The following is a 19,820-nucleotide window of genomic DNA, read 5'->3' as shown; positions in this document are numbered from 1 at the left end:
TATTTTCTTCTCTCCAACTACATAATTTCTGACTGATTGTGATATCATATTTTAAAATTACCAGAAATCAAAGCCGGGAAATGGATATCGCTGCTTTTTACCACGAGCTGCATTAACGAGGGACATATAACGAATGCTCCTTTCTCTGTGTCTCGCTCCTTTTCTTAAAGACAGTAATAGGAGAAAATTGGTTTTGAAACAGAATAAAAGTCCCTTTCAGAGGAAAATCACTTCTTTCAAGGTACCTTTGCAGAAAGTAAAATAGTCAGTGATGAAAGGTGGTTGTGTGATTGTCTTCTGCTTTTAGAGAGAGTCTGCTACAGATGGGGAAATACAAGATTGGGATAATTACATGGTAACGAACTCTTGTTGTGAAATTAGCATCTTAAGAAAAATAGTGAAAAAGGCTTTTATTCATGAATACTTCATTACTAGGAGGAAAGTGGACCAATTTGGCAACTCCAGGCACCTGTTCAGGATTAAATAACGTTTCTCTTGGCGCACCTTTCCCTCGCAAGTGTAGCATGTTTTTGCCGAACTTTTTGGCTGAAGGAGAAATGGATCCTTTGAGGTGGTCCGGAAAGGGACAGCAGAAGCAGCCTCTTCAGCCCAACTGGCCCTGTGGGAATGGCTTCAGAAAGGTGCAAACACTTCTGTGGTTTTTGAAAAATACCAGAAATCAAGTCAGGTTTCCCTACGCACAAGGAACAGTTGTTCAAACTTTGGCACACCACATGTGCTTTGTGCCTTGATTGCTACAAGAACGGGCAGAGAGGGGAAATGTATACTTGCAAAAACTGTTTAGGAATAAAAAAAAATTGTACATTTTGGAACTGGTTTGATTTCTCCTTTTTGTGAGTGTTTTGCTTTTCAATATTTTTAAATTTGGTTTTCTACATCTTGCTGTTTCTCCACTAGCTCAGTTTTTAGCTACTCATTCTTTTTTACTTTTTCAATGAAATCTGATATAATATGCACACATTTATAAGTGGCACCAGTGTGACCTGGTTTTGATGCAGGGACTTGAACCTCCCTCCCCACAGGACAAGAACCCACAAGCAGGATTTGTGTTGAGAAACAAAAGATTGCCTCTGTTGTTCTTATAATAAACTGCAAAGTGTCTAAGTGCGTACTGCTGTGCAGCAACTGAGTTTTAAAAAACTATTTGAAAGCCTGCATATATACAGTCATTTGAAAATAAATACTTTTATTATTCTTATTATTTTTAAACTCACTAGCTACCTTTTTTGCCATTGCAATCCAAAGCAATTCGCAACAATATGTAGATAACATACATTAAAACCATCACAAAACAAAAGCGTAGAAAAATAGAAAACACATTCATGGTTTTAAAAGGCAGGATTAAAATATCCTACCCATCCAAGGGGCCACAGGTAGTTAAAATACCAAAGCTCTGGTGAAAATGAAACGTTTTTGCCTGGTGCCAAGAGATGCGTAATGATGGCGCCAGGAGGGCCTCTCTAGGGAGAACATTCCACAAGTGGGGAGCCATCACGGAGAAGGCCCCATTCTCGTGTTGCTAGCTCTGGACCTCCCATAGAGGAATGCGGGAGGGACAAAGGGCAGAATAAACAGCAAGAAGCAGCAAAGGTTGCAGGCAGCATAAAAACCTGTTTGAGCCCAAGCCTGTGCTGAGCTGGCTACAGCAGCAAGCCAGAGACATGAAGCGCTGCCTCTGAACATGTGTGCAGAGACCCCTTCAGTTGTTTCATTCCATTATGAGATCTGGGTGGGTGGGGTGCTTTGAAAATGTATTTTTCTTCCTTCCTTGGTTTTAAATGTACCCGTCTGGTTTTTTGCTTCCTTGCTTGCAAGTTGCTTTAGAACTGTAGAGGTGGAAGGGGCCCCGGGGTCACTCAGTCCAACCCCCTGCAATGCCTTGAGTTGCCATTGGTAAGAAAAGGTGGGCCATAAATTTACTGTGCTATCGCACAGCCCTTGTAAAGGGAAGGTGTCTCTTGGGGTAGGCGGCCTCTCTGGCTGACCGCTCATGGCTGCCCTGCCTGCCTGCCCCCTGTTTGAAGGCCAGAGTTCCCTCCTGAGGTTGCCTTTTCTCTCTTGGGGGACAAGTCACGAGGCAGCAAAGGACACAAGTCTGTTTGGAAGGGAGGAGGACGATCCGCAGGGAGGCTGAGAGCGAGCAATTCCTTGCTGTCCATGCTAATTTATCAGCCTGGAGAGGAGACGGCCAGCTATTTCCGCTCACGCCTGTCGTCTGCGTTCAGGGGGAAGGACGTTGGGCTAAATTGTGCTGACATAACCATTAACCAGTTCACTCCAGTCAGAGGGGACGGACGGTGTGCAGTCTCCCACTTCATGAGCCATGATGAGGAAATGTCCCCGGGGGGAATCGTGCCAGGGGCAAAATGCCAGAGCAGGAGGGAACTTCCCTGCCTTTCCCCAGCACCCTTCCTTGCGCTTCTGGGCGGGACGAGGGCCGGCCGTGGCCCCTTCTGGGCTCCCACCCGCAGAAACATCCCAGGAGGGGTGACCCATTTTGGCCAGGCACTTTCCTCGAGGACCACTGGCGGTTTTGTTTGCTTTCCATGCAAATGGAGTTGTCGCAGCATGGGATTGCAACTGCTTTCCCTCAGCTTTATTAATTTGAAATTTTGTCTGCACAACAATCTTCTTTTAAAAGTAACCAGAAGTTTACTTACATTCAGTTCACAGTAGGTTCCCTGAAGGCAGGCTTTAGCTTGTAGTTAGAGAAGAGAGTGTGGGTTCATTCCATATGGGGATTGAACCCATGTGCTGCTGGCTGAGAACCAGCAGACAGCAAAGGGCATCAGGATGGAATAAAGCGAAGAAGAAGAAGGGAAGATGGATGTGTGACCAGCCCTTTTATGGGGTCTCCCAGGGTCACGCCCATCTACTTGGTCACATGTAGGAGGAGGATGCTCCAGACAGGTGTGACAGAAAGTCCTCCTGGCTGGAGTAACATCCCCCTGTGGGTCTACTCTGGACAAACAGGAAATGTTGTATTTGACTGCCTTCTGTGATGTTACATCCCACACAACTTAGGTTTTCTTTTTGTTTCCCTTACCACCACTCTGAGATTTTAAGGGCCTGCCTTAGTTCCACCTGTGTAATTTCTCCTGGGGGCGTTTTGCTCGCAGCCTTGGGGAAATGGTGCCTGCTTTCATTTGGCATATCCGAAGGAGGAGATTTGGTGGAGGCAGAGGGAAAGGCGTAGCTGCAGGTCTTGCACCTGTTCTTCTGGCTTCGTCCCTGTTCCGCTCCGCCCATCCCTCCAGCATTTCTCAGGAGGTTGCTTCTAATTAGCAGCCCAAAAAGGTTACCATGAATTGTTTGAAAGTCACCCGGAGCAGAGCAGGGACACTGTTTTATTCCAGTTCCCTCTGCAGTCAGGATTGATGGTGAGGAAAAGGGATTTGCACACAAGCTGCTCCTGCGCCCGCCATGCTGAGGGAGCTAGAAAGCCGCAAGGGTGGGAATCCAGACTGAAGGGTCAGGAAGAAAGGGGTGGAGATCCGCTGCAGGGTTTAATCTGAGTCCAGGACAAAGAGCTGATCTTTACATGGACAGCAGATTAACAGGCTGCATTTTTTAAAAAATGGCCCCCTTTGGGGAAGGTGGTACAACTAGGGCAGGGGTAGGCAACCTAAGGCCCGGGGCCCGGATGTGGCCCAGTCGCCTTCTCAATCCAGCCCACGGAATCCAGTCCTTCTCAATCCAGCCCACGGAATCCAGTCCAGGAATCAGCATGTTTTTACATGAGTAGAATGTGTCATTTTATTTAAAATGCATCTCTGGGTTATTTGTGGGGAATAGGAATTTGTTCATTCCCCCCCCCCCCAAGAAAATATAGTCCGGCCCACCACATGGTCTGAGGGATGGTGGACCGACCCAAGGCTGAAAAAGGTTGCTGACACCTGAACTAGGGGGTTAACATTAAAGGGCAAAGAGCAGCAACCATTTAGTTACCTGTGTGTGTATGGGGGGGCACCATTTATTTTGTCTTTTTACCTTGGGCACTAAAATGTTTTGAGCTGTCTTGTGTTCTTGGTGGTTAAAGAAAACATACACGGAGAGAGACAGCATCCCTGCATTTAGAAATGAGCAGCGTAAGGGAGGAAGGCTGTAGCTCCAACTTTAACCATTACCTGCTAATTTTCTAAGTGTAAGGATTATTTTATTGTTAAAAAAAATGAGAGGGAATCTAAGCATGCAGTTCCCCACCTACAATCATGGTAGTAAAGTTCCAAGAAATAGTGCACAGTTGTTCTAAAGAGAGGAAAATCTGCTCCAAACCTATTTATGATGCCTGGGCTTAGACCAGGAATATGTTAGGGAAGATCACATAGCTATCTATCTAGATCAAAGGCCAATTAAAAAAACAAAGCCTCATATTTCAAAAATGCCCATCCTATGAAGTGTCCCTTAGGAACAACTTTTAAAAATGCAATCTGAATATGATACAGTCCAAACATTTTCAGTCATAATATCTTAAAATGAAATCCATGAATTTTTATCTAAGATATCTAGATAAAAGTCCGTTTTTCCATTTAAAAGAAGTAGTGTGACTTTTTGAGGTTAACCGTACATCAATATTTTGTATGTTTGTTGCACTGGTTAATATTTAGACCAAGATGGGGAAACCTGTGACACACACACCCCATCTCCCACCCCCCTGAGCCGACATGCCAAATGGTCAGAAATGGTGGGAGGTGCATCCAGCAGCGTCTCACCCCTAATTTAGCCCTGGAGGTGTTGACTTTCTGGGCCATGGGAAATCCGGCTCTGGCTGCTCCTGGGTTCCAGTGAGACATCTTAATTCTTGCAGCAGGCAACAAGTATGCATGCCTCTTGGGTGATTTGCACGAATCCGGATGTTGGAAGGCTAATTTTAAGTCAGTCCACCTGGAAACAAGTGGAGGCAGTAGGGAAAGAGGGAGAGTTGTGCCTTTCCTCCGAGACAGCCAGGCTCCGGCACTCCTGAGACCAAGAGGCAGCTTTCCTGATCAGATAACCTGTCCTTCCAGGCATATGCTGAGTTCTTGCAAGCTGACTGATGGTTTAAGCCGACCTCCCCTTCTTTCTTCTCCCCACATTTGCTTGTTGCTCCCTGGGTAGGCCAGTCTTTCCTCCAGCAGCCAGAGGTCTGTCTGTGATGTGATATATGCATCCTGACAAGCAGCTGTCAGTGGATTTCAGCATGGAAGCATAATGGAACAGAAACCTCCTCTCGGAAGGACACTGTCTGCTCCTTGTACATTGCCAGCCGACCTTTTCCCTGCGCCTGGTTGCAGTGGCAAGGCCATTCCAGACGAACGAAGCATAACTTATGCCATGCGCTGCACTTCCCAAAGGATAGTGCCGTGTGCTGAGCTCCAAAGGAGCAAATTGGTGGCTTTGGCCTCTTTCCCCTCGCCTTGACTTTGATCATCTGGATTTCAAGGGCAGCCTGAGATGGGGCAGCTGAAAGCTCCTGAGCCCGCATTCCCCTTTTGCCAGAGGGAGGGGGGAGCGAATGCTGCACGCTGGGGGGGGGGAGCATTTGCTACTTTTCGGGTGGAGGGGCGACATCCAGTGTGAGTTGAGTGTTTTCTAAAACTTGGGGAAAGTTTTGTGTTTTGTTTGTTCCCATCAGGTGTTGCTGGTAAAACTTGCCCTGTTGGGAGGACTGTCCTATCAAACAAATACAAGGATTCTTTGGTTGTGATTTCTGCAATGCAAGGGGTTGGACTCTGGGGTCCCTTCCAAGTAGACAGCTTTAGGATTCTGTCATCTGCTGGGAAAAGAGCCCACATTTGTGCCACTTCAGCTTTTATTGATGCTTCTGAGGTTATTCAGCTTTTATTGATGCTTCTGAGGTTATTGGGGGGGGGGGCTTGGTGTTCCTACCCACCCAGAAGGAAGTGATAGAAAAACACTTTTGGAAAACTTCCATAGTTGACTTTCTGTCGCGTCCTTGGATCAGCCTGCTGAGTCCTCCATGGTGCACACATTTAAATTGTAATGCTCAGACCATTCTGGAAGTCACTCGGGGCTAGGACAGAAGGCAGTGGGGGCGGGGTGATTAAGCATAAGTAATTTAAATAATGTTGCCAAGACTGTCCAGATTCTGCACCAAGAAAAACAATAATAAAGTTGGATTCAGCAAACTGTGTGCATTATGCAAATTAGGCAACTAGGCACAATATGTCTTATTTGCTGTAATTTATTTTCCTCTCTGCCATTCTGCATACATTATTCTGGCTTTGTTAGTCATGGGTAGGGCCTCAGAAATTCCCTAGAAATATCATTCAGCAACTTCTGTTGTTTTGAGGCTTCTGGCAGTATCTCCCTCGTCCTTTCAAGCCCATCTCCACCACCATAAGGCCTATGTCCTTCGTTTGTCTTGAATTCAGCTGCCTGGTGGTGCTCTCTGAGCTATTCTGTTTAGCAATCTTCTTATTGACTCAGTTTGCAAGGTCCTCTGAAGTGGGAGAATCACACAACTTAGTCTGCATTCACACAGCAGTTTATTCCACAATATTTCCCTCTTAATTTCTGCATTATATTTGAACTTTCATGCAACTTAAAAGCCACTTCCATAAATTTAGCAGAATATAGTGCAAGTTTAGTGCTCATTTCAGTGTTATTTCCAACAGATTTTTTTACTGGAAACAAATTACATGGGAATGAGTGCTAAGCTTTCACTATATTACGCTATATTTCTGAAAGTAGCTTTTACATTGTTTGGAAGCTCAAATATCTCGTGAAAGGTAATAGCTAGGGAAACATGAAAGTGGAAATAAACTGTTGTGTGGATGCAATCTGCATTTTTCCTAGGCTGTCTGTGATGTCTGTTATTACTGACTAGTGAGGTTCTTGGGATGTGGGTGGTGCTGTGGGTAAAAGCCTCAGCGCCTAGAGCTTGCCGATTGCCAGGTCGGCGGTTCGAATCCCCGCAGCGGGGTGCGCTCCCATTGCTCGGTCCCAGCGCCTGCCAACCTAGCAGTTCGAAAGCACCCTCGGGTGCAAGTAGATAAATAGGGACCGCTTTCTAGCGGGAAGGTAAACGGCGTTTCCGTGTGCAGCTCTGGCTCGCCAGAGCAGCGATGTCACGCTGGCCACGTGACCCGGAAGTGTCTTCGGACAGCGCTGGCCCCTGGCCTCTTGAGTGAGATGGGCGCACAACCCCAGAGTCTGGCAAGACTGGCCCGTACGGGCAGGGGTACCTTTACCTGAGGTTCTAGGGGTCTTAGTAGACCACAAGCTGAACATGAGGCAAAGCTAATGCTATTCTAGCCTGCATCAACAAAAGTCTAGTGTCCTGATCAAGGGAAGTAATAGTCCCACTCTCTTCTGCCTTGGTCAAAGCACACCTGGAATATGTTGTCCAATTCTGGATGTCACAATTTAAGAAGGATGTTGACAAGCTGGAACGTGTGCAGAGCAGGGCAACCAGAATGATCAAGGGTCTGGAAACCAAGCCTTAGGAGGAATGGTTGTGGGAGCTGGGTATGTTTAGCCTGGAAAGACTGAGGGGAGATGTCTAAAGGGTTGTCCCATGGAAGATGTAGCAAGCTTGTTTTCTCCTTCTCTGGAGGGCAGGACCAGAACCAATGACTTCAAGTTACAAGAAAGGAGATTCAGAATCAACATCAGGAAAAACTTTCTGAGGGTAGGAGCCGTTCAACAGTGGAATGGGCTTCCTCGGGGGGGGGGGTGGCCTCTCCTTCCTTGGAGGTTGGATGGCCATCTGTCAGGGATGCTTTAGTTGAGATTCCAGCATTGCAGGGGGTTGGACTATATAATTCCATGATGCTATGACTCCCTCCCATTTTGCTGACTGACGCTCTTCCGTCTTTTTGGGTCTCCCGCAGCGCACTCTGGATTGACGCCACTGGAGCCTTTTCCCGGCCACCAGTCATGTTGGCCTGCCTGCAGAGGACACAGAACCCGCCCAGCCAGCACCTCACCTGCCCAAACAAGGCCCTGGAGCCACGCAAGTGTGAGTAGACCCCCTCGCTGGTTCTTCTGCGGACTCGACTCACAACTGCCTTCACACAAACCAAAGCTGGTGTTAGTCGTAACGATTCCCATTGTGGGACACTTTCCAAGGTGTGCCTCTGTGGCCACATCTCCACCATGTGGGTTAAATCGCTATGGAACCATTTACAATAGCTGCAGCTTCCCCCCAAGAGTTTTGGAGCTGCGGTGTACTGGGGGTGCCAAGAGTTGTTGGGAATGTGCACCCCCCCACACACACTTAACAGAGATTGATTGTGAAGCCACCCTGGGAATTGTAGTTCTGGGAGGGAAATTGCTGGGACAGTTATCCCCTAACAACTCCCAGCACCCTTAACAAACTACACCTTCCAGAATTCTTTGGGGGAAGCTTAAAGTGGCGTTGTAATGTTTCAGATGTATGGTTTGAAGGGAGCTCAGCCCGTGTGGCCAAGGAATGGCCAGGGATAAAGGGGGAGACCTAGGTCCCTAGAGCGGAGGAGAGAGTGGAAAGTGGGTGGGTGCTCAGGGCTAGCCTGCAGTCTGGGGGCCATGGCAATCGGCCTAGTTTCCTCCCCCAGCAAAAGTGCAGCCATTGGTGGCATGGGAGCGGCGCTCTCTCCATCCCACGAGGGTTCTGGGCTGTTGCTATTTTGGCTCAGCATCCCTTTGCTGGTTGGTGGGGGCTGGGAGCAGAGAGCCGTTTGACTGGAGTGGGTGGGGTGGGGGTCGCACTCTTCTGAGTCATGTCACATGGAGAAACACGGCCCCCTGAGTGAGCTTGACCAGGGTTTGGCATGGAGAAGGATCCCTGGGCTGAGAGCAAATGCGAGGGTGGCAGTCGGAAGGAGAGAGAGAGAGAGAGCCTGTGCTTTCTCTGAGCAGGGAGAACGGCTGGCCCTTCCTGCTTCCCCTTGATGCTGTCTGGCCATATTGAAAAGTATATTTATTTAGCAAATAAGAAGAGGAAGGGCAGGTGGGAAGTGGAGACGGGAGCTGGGCTTGGATGGGTGGGGGAAGTGGGTTCCCGTGGCTGGGGTGGGGAGCACCCTTTGCTGCCGTGCTGCGACTTGGGTGCTTGCCAGCCAGGGCCCCATGCAGCCAACGTCCCGAAGGAATTGCTCCCTGCCTCCCCTTCCTTTTTATTTCCTTCTCAGGCCCCTGTAATTATTTTTCTGGGTTTTGCTGTGACTCTGCAGCTCCTGATGAGTTGGCCTTTCAGATAAGCCGTAAACTAGTTACATTAAAATAGGTTCCGAAAGGTCACTCATCAAAGCACCTGTTCCTTGCGGTCTTTGTCTCTCCATCCAAAGCTGTGATTAAATGTCTATTTAATGAGCCCGGCTGAGGCTGGCTGCGGTGACCTCTCTGGCTGCAAAGGCGCATTAAGAGTCTCAAGTGATGAATGTGTGTTTTTAAACCGGAGGGCTGGGTGTTGGGGGTTCCCCACCCCCACCCCTGTCTTGCATCAGGAGCCCTCTCTCCTCTTCTCCCTTCAAGTGTTTGCCGTGTTCCAGGCCTGGAGATGAACATTTCTGCAGCATGGGCTTCTCAAAAACAAATCATGCCAGACAAATCTCATTTCTTTTTTTGACAGAGCTACAGCCTTGGTAGGTCAGGGGAATGATGTGACGTCATGTATCTTGATTTCACTAACGCTTTTGACAAAGTCCCCCAGGATATTCTTGCAGAGAAGGTGATCAAATGGTGGCCTGCGCAGCATTTGAGGAACTGGACTTGCAGTCCTTCTTCCCCGTCCTCTGATGGACGGTTGTTGGGGTAATCGCAAAAGATGGCTCTTCTTAGAACTAGGCACGATTTAGAAGCGACTCTGATTACTTAATTTGCTCCTGAGTATCTCGGCAATTATCTTTATGGGCCTTATTTCTTGTCCTCTGGCGTCGTTTCCCTCGATATTAAATGAGCCCACCTCGCAGCGTGGCAGCGGCTGGCCTGCCACCACCACAGAATCCTATTATCCTGCCTGTGCTGCTGAATAATTTTGTATTAATTTCACATCAAAGGTGAGCCTGTTAATGTTGGCCTCCTGCCTGTGCTGGAAGGCACAGGGGATGCTGGCATTTCTGAGGCTCTTCCTCTGCCTTTCTCCTCCTGCTGTGGACACGCTGGCTGGCTGCCCTGGGGGGGCTGTCAACAAGCACCCCTCTCTCTTCCCAGTTTTCCTTCTCTCGTTTCTCCTGGGCTTCCTTCGCCTCGCATAGTGGTGCATTTGCAGCAGGAACGGTGAGCTTGTTGCCCTCCATAAGTTATCGTTATTGTTTATTAAATTTGTATAGCATCCTTCACCTGTAGATCTCTTCAGAGGGTCTCCTGTCTGTGCCCCACATGTGCCCCAATGCAACCAGTGCTATGCCCCTGGTGGGTCTGGAAGCTTGGCAGTGAGGTCCTGCTCACTGTTGTGGCTTCTGTGGTCCCTGCCACAGGGCGAGGGGGCAGCCTCAAGGAGGTAGTGAGGGCCAAGGAGTCAGGGCTGGTTGTGAGCCTCAGCTGTCCATTTGAGACTTGTGGCGATAGAGCAATATATAAATCCTAATAACAACAGTGATGGTGGTGAAGATGTTTCGCTCAGAGCCAATTCTCCAGCTGTAGACTCCTGGTTTATTTTTAAAGAGGTAACTGACCTTGCACCCGTCTCTCCTCCCCCTGCCCCCCCCCATGGATGCATCCTCCACGGAGCTGGAGACAAGCCTTGGGGCCGCCTTTCTTCTTCAGCTAGGCACCCCCTGAGTGCTGTGCCGCTAAAAATTGGGGCAGAAATCAGCCTGCCCTTTCCGTCTCTGGGGGGAAAGCGCTTCTCTCTCTCTGCTGATTAATTTAGTAATGGATTTCTCCCTTCCCCTTTAATATATGATTTTATATATTTTTCATACCAGGCAGCATTAGTGTGCAAAGCAGTGAAGTTTTAGAAGCAATCAATATCCCTGAGCTATGGAGCATGTGGAGCATTATTTCCAACTCTGATTTGGGGATTAGCTGGTCCTGCAAAAGGAAGTTTTTATATATATCCCTTTAAAAGAAGTAAAGGAAAACCAATAGTGGGTGAGTCCAATGGTCAAGAAAGCAGTTTCTGCCCATGCCATAGAGGGAAGTGAGGGGCAGATGGGGCTCGTCCGCCTGGGAAAGGAGCCCATCTAGGAGAAGGAAAACTCTGATCCTAAACCTCCACTGCCTTGCGGATATCTTCAGGAGAAGATGTTGACATGAGCCAACAGTGTGACGTGGCAGCTAAAAAAGCCAATGCAATTCTGGGCTGCATCAATAGGAGTATAGCATCTAGATCAAGGGAAGTAATAGTGCCACTATTTTCTGCTCTGGTCAGACCTCACCTGGAGTACTGTGTCCAGTTCTGGGCACCACAGTTCAAGAAGGAAACTGACAAACTGGATCGTGTCCAGAGGAGGGCAACCAAAATGGTCAAAGGCCTGGAAACTATGCCTTATGAGAAACGGCTAAGGAAGCTGGGCATGTTTAGCCTGGAGAACAGGAGGTTAAGGGGTGATATGATAGCCATGTTCAAATATATAAAAGGATGTCACATAGAGGAGGGAGAAAGGTTGTTTTCTGCTGCTCCAGAGAAGCGGACACGGAGCAATGGATCCAAACTACAAGAAAGAAGATTCCACCTAAACATTAGGAAGAACTTCCTGACAGTAAGAGCTGTTTGACAGTGGAATTTGCTGCCAAGGAGTGTGGTGGAGTCTCCTTCTTTGGAGGTCTTTAAGCAGAGGCAACCATATGTCAGGAGTGCTCTGATGGTGTTTCCTGCTTGGCAGGGGGTTGGACTTGATGGCCCTGGTGGTCTCTTCCAACTCTATGATTCTATGAAAAGGCTCAGGAGGAAGCCCTCCACAAATCCAGGGTGGAGACTCTAAGACAGTTGGGTGGTGCCTTGTTTGCCTCCTTCTAGCAACTCCTGCAGCCAAGCTGGTGCCAAACGTCTGGCTCTGCTTTCTTTTGGACCACAACAGCGTGGCTGAGAGCGGGTCTTGTGTTTGGGCTGCCCAGGACCTCTGTACACACTGCCTAGGCTTGTGCCCAGGGGAGGGGGGTTCCTTTCAGTGCTGCTGACACAATGGCTTGACTTCACCCCCAGACGTGCACTCCATTGTCTCTCAAGAGAGATGGATGCCAACAAGTTATATCCCACCTTTTTCTCTAAGGAGCTCAAGGCGGCGTATGTGGTTCTCTGCCTCCTCCTTTAATCTCCACAACCACCCTGTGAGGTGAGTTAGGCAGAGAGGCAGGGACTGGCTCAAGGTCACCCAGTGAACTCCATGGTGGAGTGGGGATTTGAACCCTGGTCTCTCCCAGGTCCTAGTCTGACACTCTGACTTCTGTACCACTTTGGCTGCCGGCTGCCCAGCCTTGTTTGATGCAGCCTGGATTTATAGCCTGGGAATGTTTTCTTGAAACAGAGTAACTCAGCCCAGCCTTCCTTGCCACTGTCTGTCAGCAAAGCAAGGTGGACCACAAAAGGGGTTGTGACCAGACTGAATCTGTGCCCTCTCTTTAGCTGTGTCAGGTGATGGTCTTTTTATCTTCAATTTCTCTCGCCCCACTTCTGTGTTTATAGGAGCATGGGGCTTTACTTTAAATTATAAATCAAACACCACCCTCCTCTGCTCAGCTGCCCTCTCACTCCTCTGCTGTCTCCCTGCAGCTGCAGAGCCCTGGCTCATATTTTAATTAAATGTCACTTTCCGCATGCCTCTGCCTTTGCACTTTGTCTGTGCCTGTATCTGCTCCTGGATCCCCGGCTGCTGTTTCTACTACAAACGCAGGAAGTCTGTGCTGCCGCTGTAACGGCTGGAGATCAGTATTCTTCTCCTGAGCCGGCTGGTGTCTTCTTCCACGAGCAATTTTCAAACCTTTTTTGCTCCCACAACATTAAGGCTTTGAAGATGCTTCCGTGTTCCTTGACAGTGCCTCATGGATTCGTTGACCAGATCCCTTTTTGGCTGATCAGATTCCCAGCCCTTAAGTGGTGGGTCATTTTTGCAGGTATCAGAAGAGACTTGCTGGATCTAACCAAAGGTCCATCTCAGTCAGACCCTGACTTGGAGGGGTTTTCAACAACCCCTCCAAAACATCCCACTGGAGAAGGCTGGGGGTGTCCACAGTAGCTTTGGGGTGCTGGGTGGCAGGCTCTCTCCTGGGGGGGAATGAAAGCCCATGGGGTGGGGAATAAGGGGTGGACTGGGCCTGCAGTACAGCTTATGTGTTTGTGGGTGGCTTGCTGGTCCCCTGGGTCCATTGGTGCACCTTCATCTGTACCTGAGCACTTTCAGTTCTATGCCTTCCCAGCCATACTGGGGGGGGGGCTTGATGGGACTTATTCCTGCCGTGTGTTGCTGTCCCCTCCCCTTAATTAGTAAGAACACAAAAAGAGCCTCCTGGATCAGGCCAGTGGCCCATCTAGTCCAGCACCCTGTTCTCACAGGGGCCAACCAGATGCCCGTGATGGGAAATCTGCAACCCCAACACAGATGTTGGGTCACCCCCAGCCCCCCAAATAGAATCAGAGAGTGTTATCTTGCGCAGTCTTCTCTGTTTCTGTCTCTTTGCCCGCCCCCTTGGATGGAGGCTGATCCTGGCCTGCCTTCTCCCCCATGGATGCAGAGAAGGATGAAAGGAGGAGGAGGAGGAGGAGAAAGACAAGAGGGAAAGAAAAGTAGCGTGAGCGTTGACAAGACTTTTCAGAAGTCCTCTTCCAAGGCCCCATTACACAGTGTCCTTTTGTGTTCCCTGAAAGTATTTTGGCAGCTTATCTGCCAAAGGTTTTCAGCCTCTGAAATGCTCAAGTGGGAGGTTCAGGGATGCTTTTGAGGCATCTGCTGCTGCTGCTGCTGCTGCCGCCGACTCTGAGTGGGATAGCCTTTGGGTACTTTGAGATACTGCTTTTGACGACTAGAACTTAAGTGCCCCTGCCTGTATGCGCCAAAGACCAACGAAAGCTCTTATGGGCATTCAGAGGCACACTAATGCGTTGTGCATGCATGAATGGCGCCCTTTTCTGAATTGGGGGTGTGTTCTGCATTCTTCCCCAGGGCACACACAAAGCTTCCATGGGCATAAGGGGGTCCAAGAGACTTCTTACAGAATGCCATTGTGCAAATCTCGCCTCGGTTGAACCACGTCATGTGACTGAGTTCAATCTCAAAGTGCCGGAGACCTTTCAGTTCAATGAAAAGTCAAGTAAGAGGTGGCAGGATAGGATCGTAGAATCGTAGAGTTGGAAGGGGCTGAAAGGGTCCTCTAGTCCAGCCCCCTGCAATGCAGGAACCTCTGCGAACTTGCACCCCCTTCGCTTAAATCCTATGCAGAAAAACTCAGAATCCTGCCAAATGTATAAAATTAGGTGGGGCCTGGAGAAAGAGGAAAGAGAAAAGTTTTTCGTGCTCTCTCATAACCCTGGAACTTGTGGACATCGAGTGAAGCCAGGTGTTGGAAGATTCAGGAGTTTACCTCTATTTATTTCCAGGTATCATTCATGCCATACTGGCTGCTCTTAGGGGGAGGGGGAGCTAACAAGTCAGATTATTTAGAGCAGGGGTTCCCAGTTAGCTAGGTACTGCAGTCCTTATTTTTCCAAAGCCAAACCATGGACCCTCTACTTTGGAAAATGTTGATATCTCCATGGTAGGGTTGTTATGCGAATGGTGTCACAGATCCCTTGGGTGGATCACATGGACCCCCTGGGTTCTGTGGACCACCAGCTGGGAGCCACTGCATTAGAGCAACAAAGGAAGTATCTAGGGGCTGCTAAAAGGGTCCGGAAGAGGAGGCAGTGCCTTGGTGGGCAGTTGTGGCCTGTTAGAGGTGGCAAGTCCTCGGATCTTCACAAACTCTTTCCTGGTGCCTCTGGTGGCAGCAAACCTCTTGCTTCTTTTGTGTGCTTCCAGTGCGCTGCTGCCCTGGTGTTTCCTCCCATCGCAGGTGTGTCTCTGAAAGGGGAGATAACAAGAGCTGCTTGTTTACCAGAGCCTGCCAATGAACAAAAGGGCTTTGACGCTGCGCTTCAAATGCCACCTCTTGCAGTGAAAACACTGCTTTTGAGCATGATTGGATTTCGTGCCCAACCAGAAATAGGAATATTTTCCTAAATGTGGCAAGCACTGCACTCGCCGGTCTTTCCAGCACATAACGCTCTGTGTCTCCCATGTTCCCTTCCCAAGAGTCCCCTCCTCTGCAGGGCAAAAAGAGAGAGGGAGGTTCAGGTATTCATTAATCATAGATAGTTGTGTTAAAAATATGAAGGGAACAAAATCAACAAATCAGGTTTCTGTACAAAAATCTGGGCTATTGCATGTAAACGATACTGTCAGCCTAATCTGCAGAAACCTTTTTGTGTGTGTTGTGGGTACGGGGCAGTGGGGGGGGGGCTGCTGCTTGGTGTGGTCTATTTCCCTGTGGCACACCCCGCCAGAAAAGTTTGCCTGGCCAATTCTTGGGCTCAGCCAGAAATGCCCCCGGCCCACATGCCCTTGGTGGGCAGGAGCCAAAGGAACAAAGTAAGCGGAGCCACCAGTTCTGCTGTGCAAAAGAGCAGAAGTTTCTCCATGCCCCCCCCCATCTGTCCACCCTCTAGCCGAGAAAAGGGAATGGGCACAGCTCAGTGGCATTTGCTTGGAGCAGGGGGAGGGAACCTGGGCAGAGTCTGGCGGGCCAGATGGATGGAGAATGGGGACCTCTGCCTGAGGACCCCCACCCCTAGGCAAGTTGGAGGAGGCTGGATTGCAGGGGGTTGGCCAGGGTTCCCCTCTGTGATTCTTTGGTGAAGCTGCCTTGGCCCTCTGGATTTTAACAGCTGCATGCAAAGAATCCTGCCCTGTTGTTAGATTGTAGGATATTTTCAATTCTTTCTGTTGGGTTTTGTTTAAAGCTCCGCTGTGCCAGAGGTGGAAAATAAGATGATAAACTCCCACCTCCCCACCCTTCAAGAGCTCTGTTGTTTTCCGCTCTGCTTCCAGGTGTGATACAAAACACCCAGCGGATCTGGGAATGTGCCTGCTGTACCTCAGAGACACAAGCTCTGCAGAACCCCTTTCCAAAGCAAGTGCTCTCTCTCTCTCTCCCATCATGACCTGCAAAATGGTGCTTTTGCAAAAGGTAGTGCAGTCCTGTGTCTCCCAGGGGATCCATGGCCGGGGGTGGGGGGAGATCCCCTTGGCTGAAAAATGTTGTGCCCACTAGGCCTCTCCCAACAATTGCTTGAGGGGGGGCTTCCCTCCAGTCCCCTAATAGGCAATTAATTCTCCTTCGAGCCCATTTCGTCTTGGGGCAAAGGGGGGGGGGTCATGAGGCAGCCTGTGGAATTTGCGGCACTGCATTTTCTGTGCTACCTTCGCATGTGATTTTACACATGCAAGCCTGTTTACCAAATCCATGTCAAGTTCACCTCCATGCCTTTGCATCTGTTTTTGCCCCAAATTGTCCACCTGTAGCAGACCAGCCAGGTCCTCTCGCCCTTTTTAGAAACTCTGTAATGTTTCTTTCTGCATAAAATTGCAGGCAGCTGTGGATTCTTAATCTCTCTTTCTAGGAAACAAGTCTTAAGTTTGTTGCATAGCAGTGGAGCCTGGCTTTTTCTGGTCCATCTGCAGAGGCAGCAGGAGGGCGTTGCACTTGTGGAAATTCCCTCTGTTGAGTGATAAAAACTGTTTTAATTGCATATGCATTTTTTAAACAACAACAACACCACCTCTTTCAATAGCTTCCTAATTAATATATTATACTAATTTTTTATTATAATAATTTTTATTGGTTTTTACATATACTTTCTTACATAACATCATAGTGTACAAAAGTAAATAAAACATTTGGCTTCATGAGCCTAGAACTTGCCCCCTCCCCGACTGATGGTTTTCAAACCTATTCTCTATGTACTGCATTTTCTTATATAATCTTATTTACATACTAAATTAACTGTAATAAGTTTGACCTTACAAAACTTCTTGTAGCCCTACTAGCGATGTTAGTTATTTACAGTTGTCCTTCAGATATAACACAAATTTATTCCAGTCTTTCAGAAAAGTCTGATCCTGCTGGTTCCGGATTTTTCCCATCAGTTTTGCCAATTTGGCATAGTACAGTAATTTCATCTGCCTCTCTTCTTTTGTTGGCAAATCTTCTTGTTTACATCTTTGGGCTAATAACATTCTCGCTGCAGTTGTTGCATATGAAAACAATGTTTCATCCTGTTTATGTATTTCTCGGCCTACTATACCTAACAGGAAGGCGTCTGTTGTTGTTTTTTTATAGATATATATTTCAACATTTTAAAAATTTCATTATATATCATTTCCCAGAAGGCATTCACCTCCTTACAGGTCCACCACATATGATAAAAGTACCCTCTTTTTCTTTATATTTCCAACATTGATTATTTGTTCTATATATTTTTGCTAATTTCACTGGTGTTATATACCATCTATACATCATTTTCATTATATTTTCTTTAAGTGAACTGCATGCGGTAAAATTTACCCAATCTTCTAACTGTATATTATGACCAATATCATTTGCCCAATGTATCATTACAGATTTAACTTCTTCATCTTTCGTATGCCATTCCAAAAGTAACTTATACATATTCAACAATATTTTAACTTTGCTGCCTAATAAATCCATTTCAAACCTAGATCTTATAAATTCAAATCCATTTTTCTTTTTATCTTCTCTAAACACTTCATTTATTTGACGATAATGCAACTAATCTTTTACTGACTCTTTTATCTCTTCATAAGGTTTCAATTTCCACTGGTTATCCATCTCTTTCACCAAATCTCCACAGGTGGCCCATTTTTGTTCCATATTTAACTTTTTTATAGATGTTGCCTCTACTGGCGACAGCCACCATGGTGTTTTACGTTTTAATAAACTCTTATATCTACTCCATACCTCATAGATTGATTTTCGAATTATGTGGTTCATGAACTTTTACCATCTCATACCATAAATATACATGCCCCCTAAACCTATTGTCAAATCCTTCCAGAGCTAATAGATCTGTGTTTTTTAACAATATCCAATCCCTTAACCAACACAGGCAAGAAGCTTCATAATACAATTTCAAATCTGGCAGGGAGAAACCTCCTATTTCTTTAACATCTGTAAGCAATTTGAATTTTGTCAGATAAATTTTGTTATTACTTTTTGCCACTCTTTGAAATTACCAAGCCCATTTATAATTGGGATTGACTGAAATAAAAATAACATTTTGGGTAGCACATTCATTTTGATCACTGCAATTCTACCCCATAGAGATAATTTCATTCTCCCCCACACTTCTAGATCTCTTTTAATACCATTCCATACCAGTATATATCTTTAAACAAATTTATATTTTTGATGTTAGCCAGATTCCTAAATATTTAACCTTTTTTACCACCTCAATACCTAATTTATGTTGCAATTTGTCTTTTACATATCGATCCATATTTTTAACAAGCATTTTTGTTTTCTTTTTATTTAATTTAAAACCTGCTACCTGTCCACGTTGTTCAATTCTTTCCAGTGCTTCCATTGCACTGGTTGATAGGTCCTTTACTGTTATAACTAAATCGTTTGCAAAGGCTTTCAATTTATATTCTTTTCGACCGACACCAATTCCTTTAATCTTGTCAGTTTTTCTCATATTTCTTAGAAGGACTTTCAGGACTGTTATAAATAATAATGGCGATAATGGGCAACCTTGTCTGGCAATCTAGCTTTTTGGTCAGAATAGATTGCTCTGATCCCTTTTATAAAACATTGTCCCATTTCCATTACAGTGGTACCTCGGGTTAAGTACTTAACTCGTTCCGGATGTCCATTCTTAACCTGAAACTGTTCTTAACCTGAAGCACCACTTTAGCTAATGGGGCCTCCTGCTGCTGCCACGCCACCGGAGCACGATTTCTGTTCTCATCCTGAAGCAAAGTTCTTAACCTGAAACAATATTTATGGGTTAACGGAGTCTGTAACCTGAAGCGAATGTAACCCGAGGTACCACTGTAATTCCAATTTTTTATTATAAATTCCCAAGAAATATTATCAAAGGCCTTCTCAGCATCTATAAATAATACATTATAATAATACCCATGGTATTTTGACAAAGTTGCAGGAGGAAAGTTTTTCTCTTGTGCGCACCCATAAAATATCACCTTAATTTCCACGTGGGTTTACACAGGAGCCGAGACAAGATTCCCAAACCCTCCCTCGACTCTGCCCTGTTCAGCTGCATTCCCAGGTGTCCCTGGCAGCTGCTCCTATGTTAGGACCATGGAAATAAATTCTCTGCCGTAGTTGAAGACAGGAAGTTGGGTGGCCTGGAGCTGACCCCCAGTACTCTTCCATCTTGCCAGGACTTTGCTGACTGACCCCCAGGTTTTGACTCAGCAGAAAGCGTTTGGAGTCTCCATGTTCTTTCTTGGTTATCATTGCATGGGGTGTCATTGGTCCCTGGTAGCTCCAGGTAGGACTGAGAATGTCCCTTGGCTGAAACACTGGAGAACCACGCACCAACTCTGCATAGAACAGTTTCCCAGTATTGCTATATCTATATTCATTCCTCTTAAGTGCATTTTATTGTTGGTTTGCATAATCTTAATTTATGGCCCAAATGCTTGTCAGCCTGCACCTTTATCTTAGTCTTACCGTGGTCCTCTCTGATGGGCATTGCTGTTTTTCAGCGAGAGGAACGGGGCTTTGGCTGTGGTGGCACCCCACTTGTGGAACTCCTTGCGCCTTTGGGGGTGCAACCGCCATCCTCATACTTGAGTTTTGACCATCAGCTTTATCCACCCAGGCTTTTCAGATAAGCTGGTGTTTGTGCGGTT

At 47.1% G+C, this 19,820-nt stretch overlaps 1 protein-coding gene across 1 annotated transcript in view; it reads left to right on the top strand.

Moving 5' to 3' along the window:
* The window catches only part of FAM222A (family with sequence similarity 222 member A), an 88,345-nt gene that overhangs the window by 43,283 nt on the left and 25,242 nt on the right, over window positions 1-19,820 (top strand). The window contains exon 2 of the mRNA XM_081884623.1: window positions 7,857-7,984. Coding sequence (XP_081740749.1) covers window positions 7,903-7,984 — 82 coding nt within the window. The 5' untranslated portion in view covers window positions 7,857-7,902. The remainder of the gene's footprint in view (window positions 1-7,856; window positions 7,985-19,820) is intronic.

Source organism: Podarcis melisellensis, assembly GCF_964234715.1.
Source record: "Podarcis melisellensis genome assembly, chromosome: 13".
In the NCBI taxonomy this organism is placed as follows: Eukaryota; Metazoa; Chordata; class Lepidosauria; order Squamata; family Lacertidae; genus Podarcis; species Podarcis melisellensis.
Note: the sequence above shows the minus strand (reverse complement) of the source record. Positions and strands in the feature narration are given on the sequence as shown.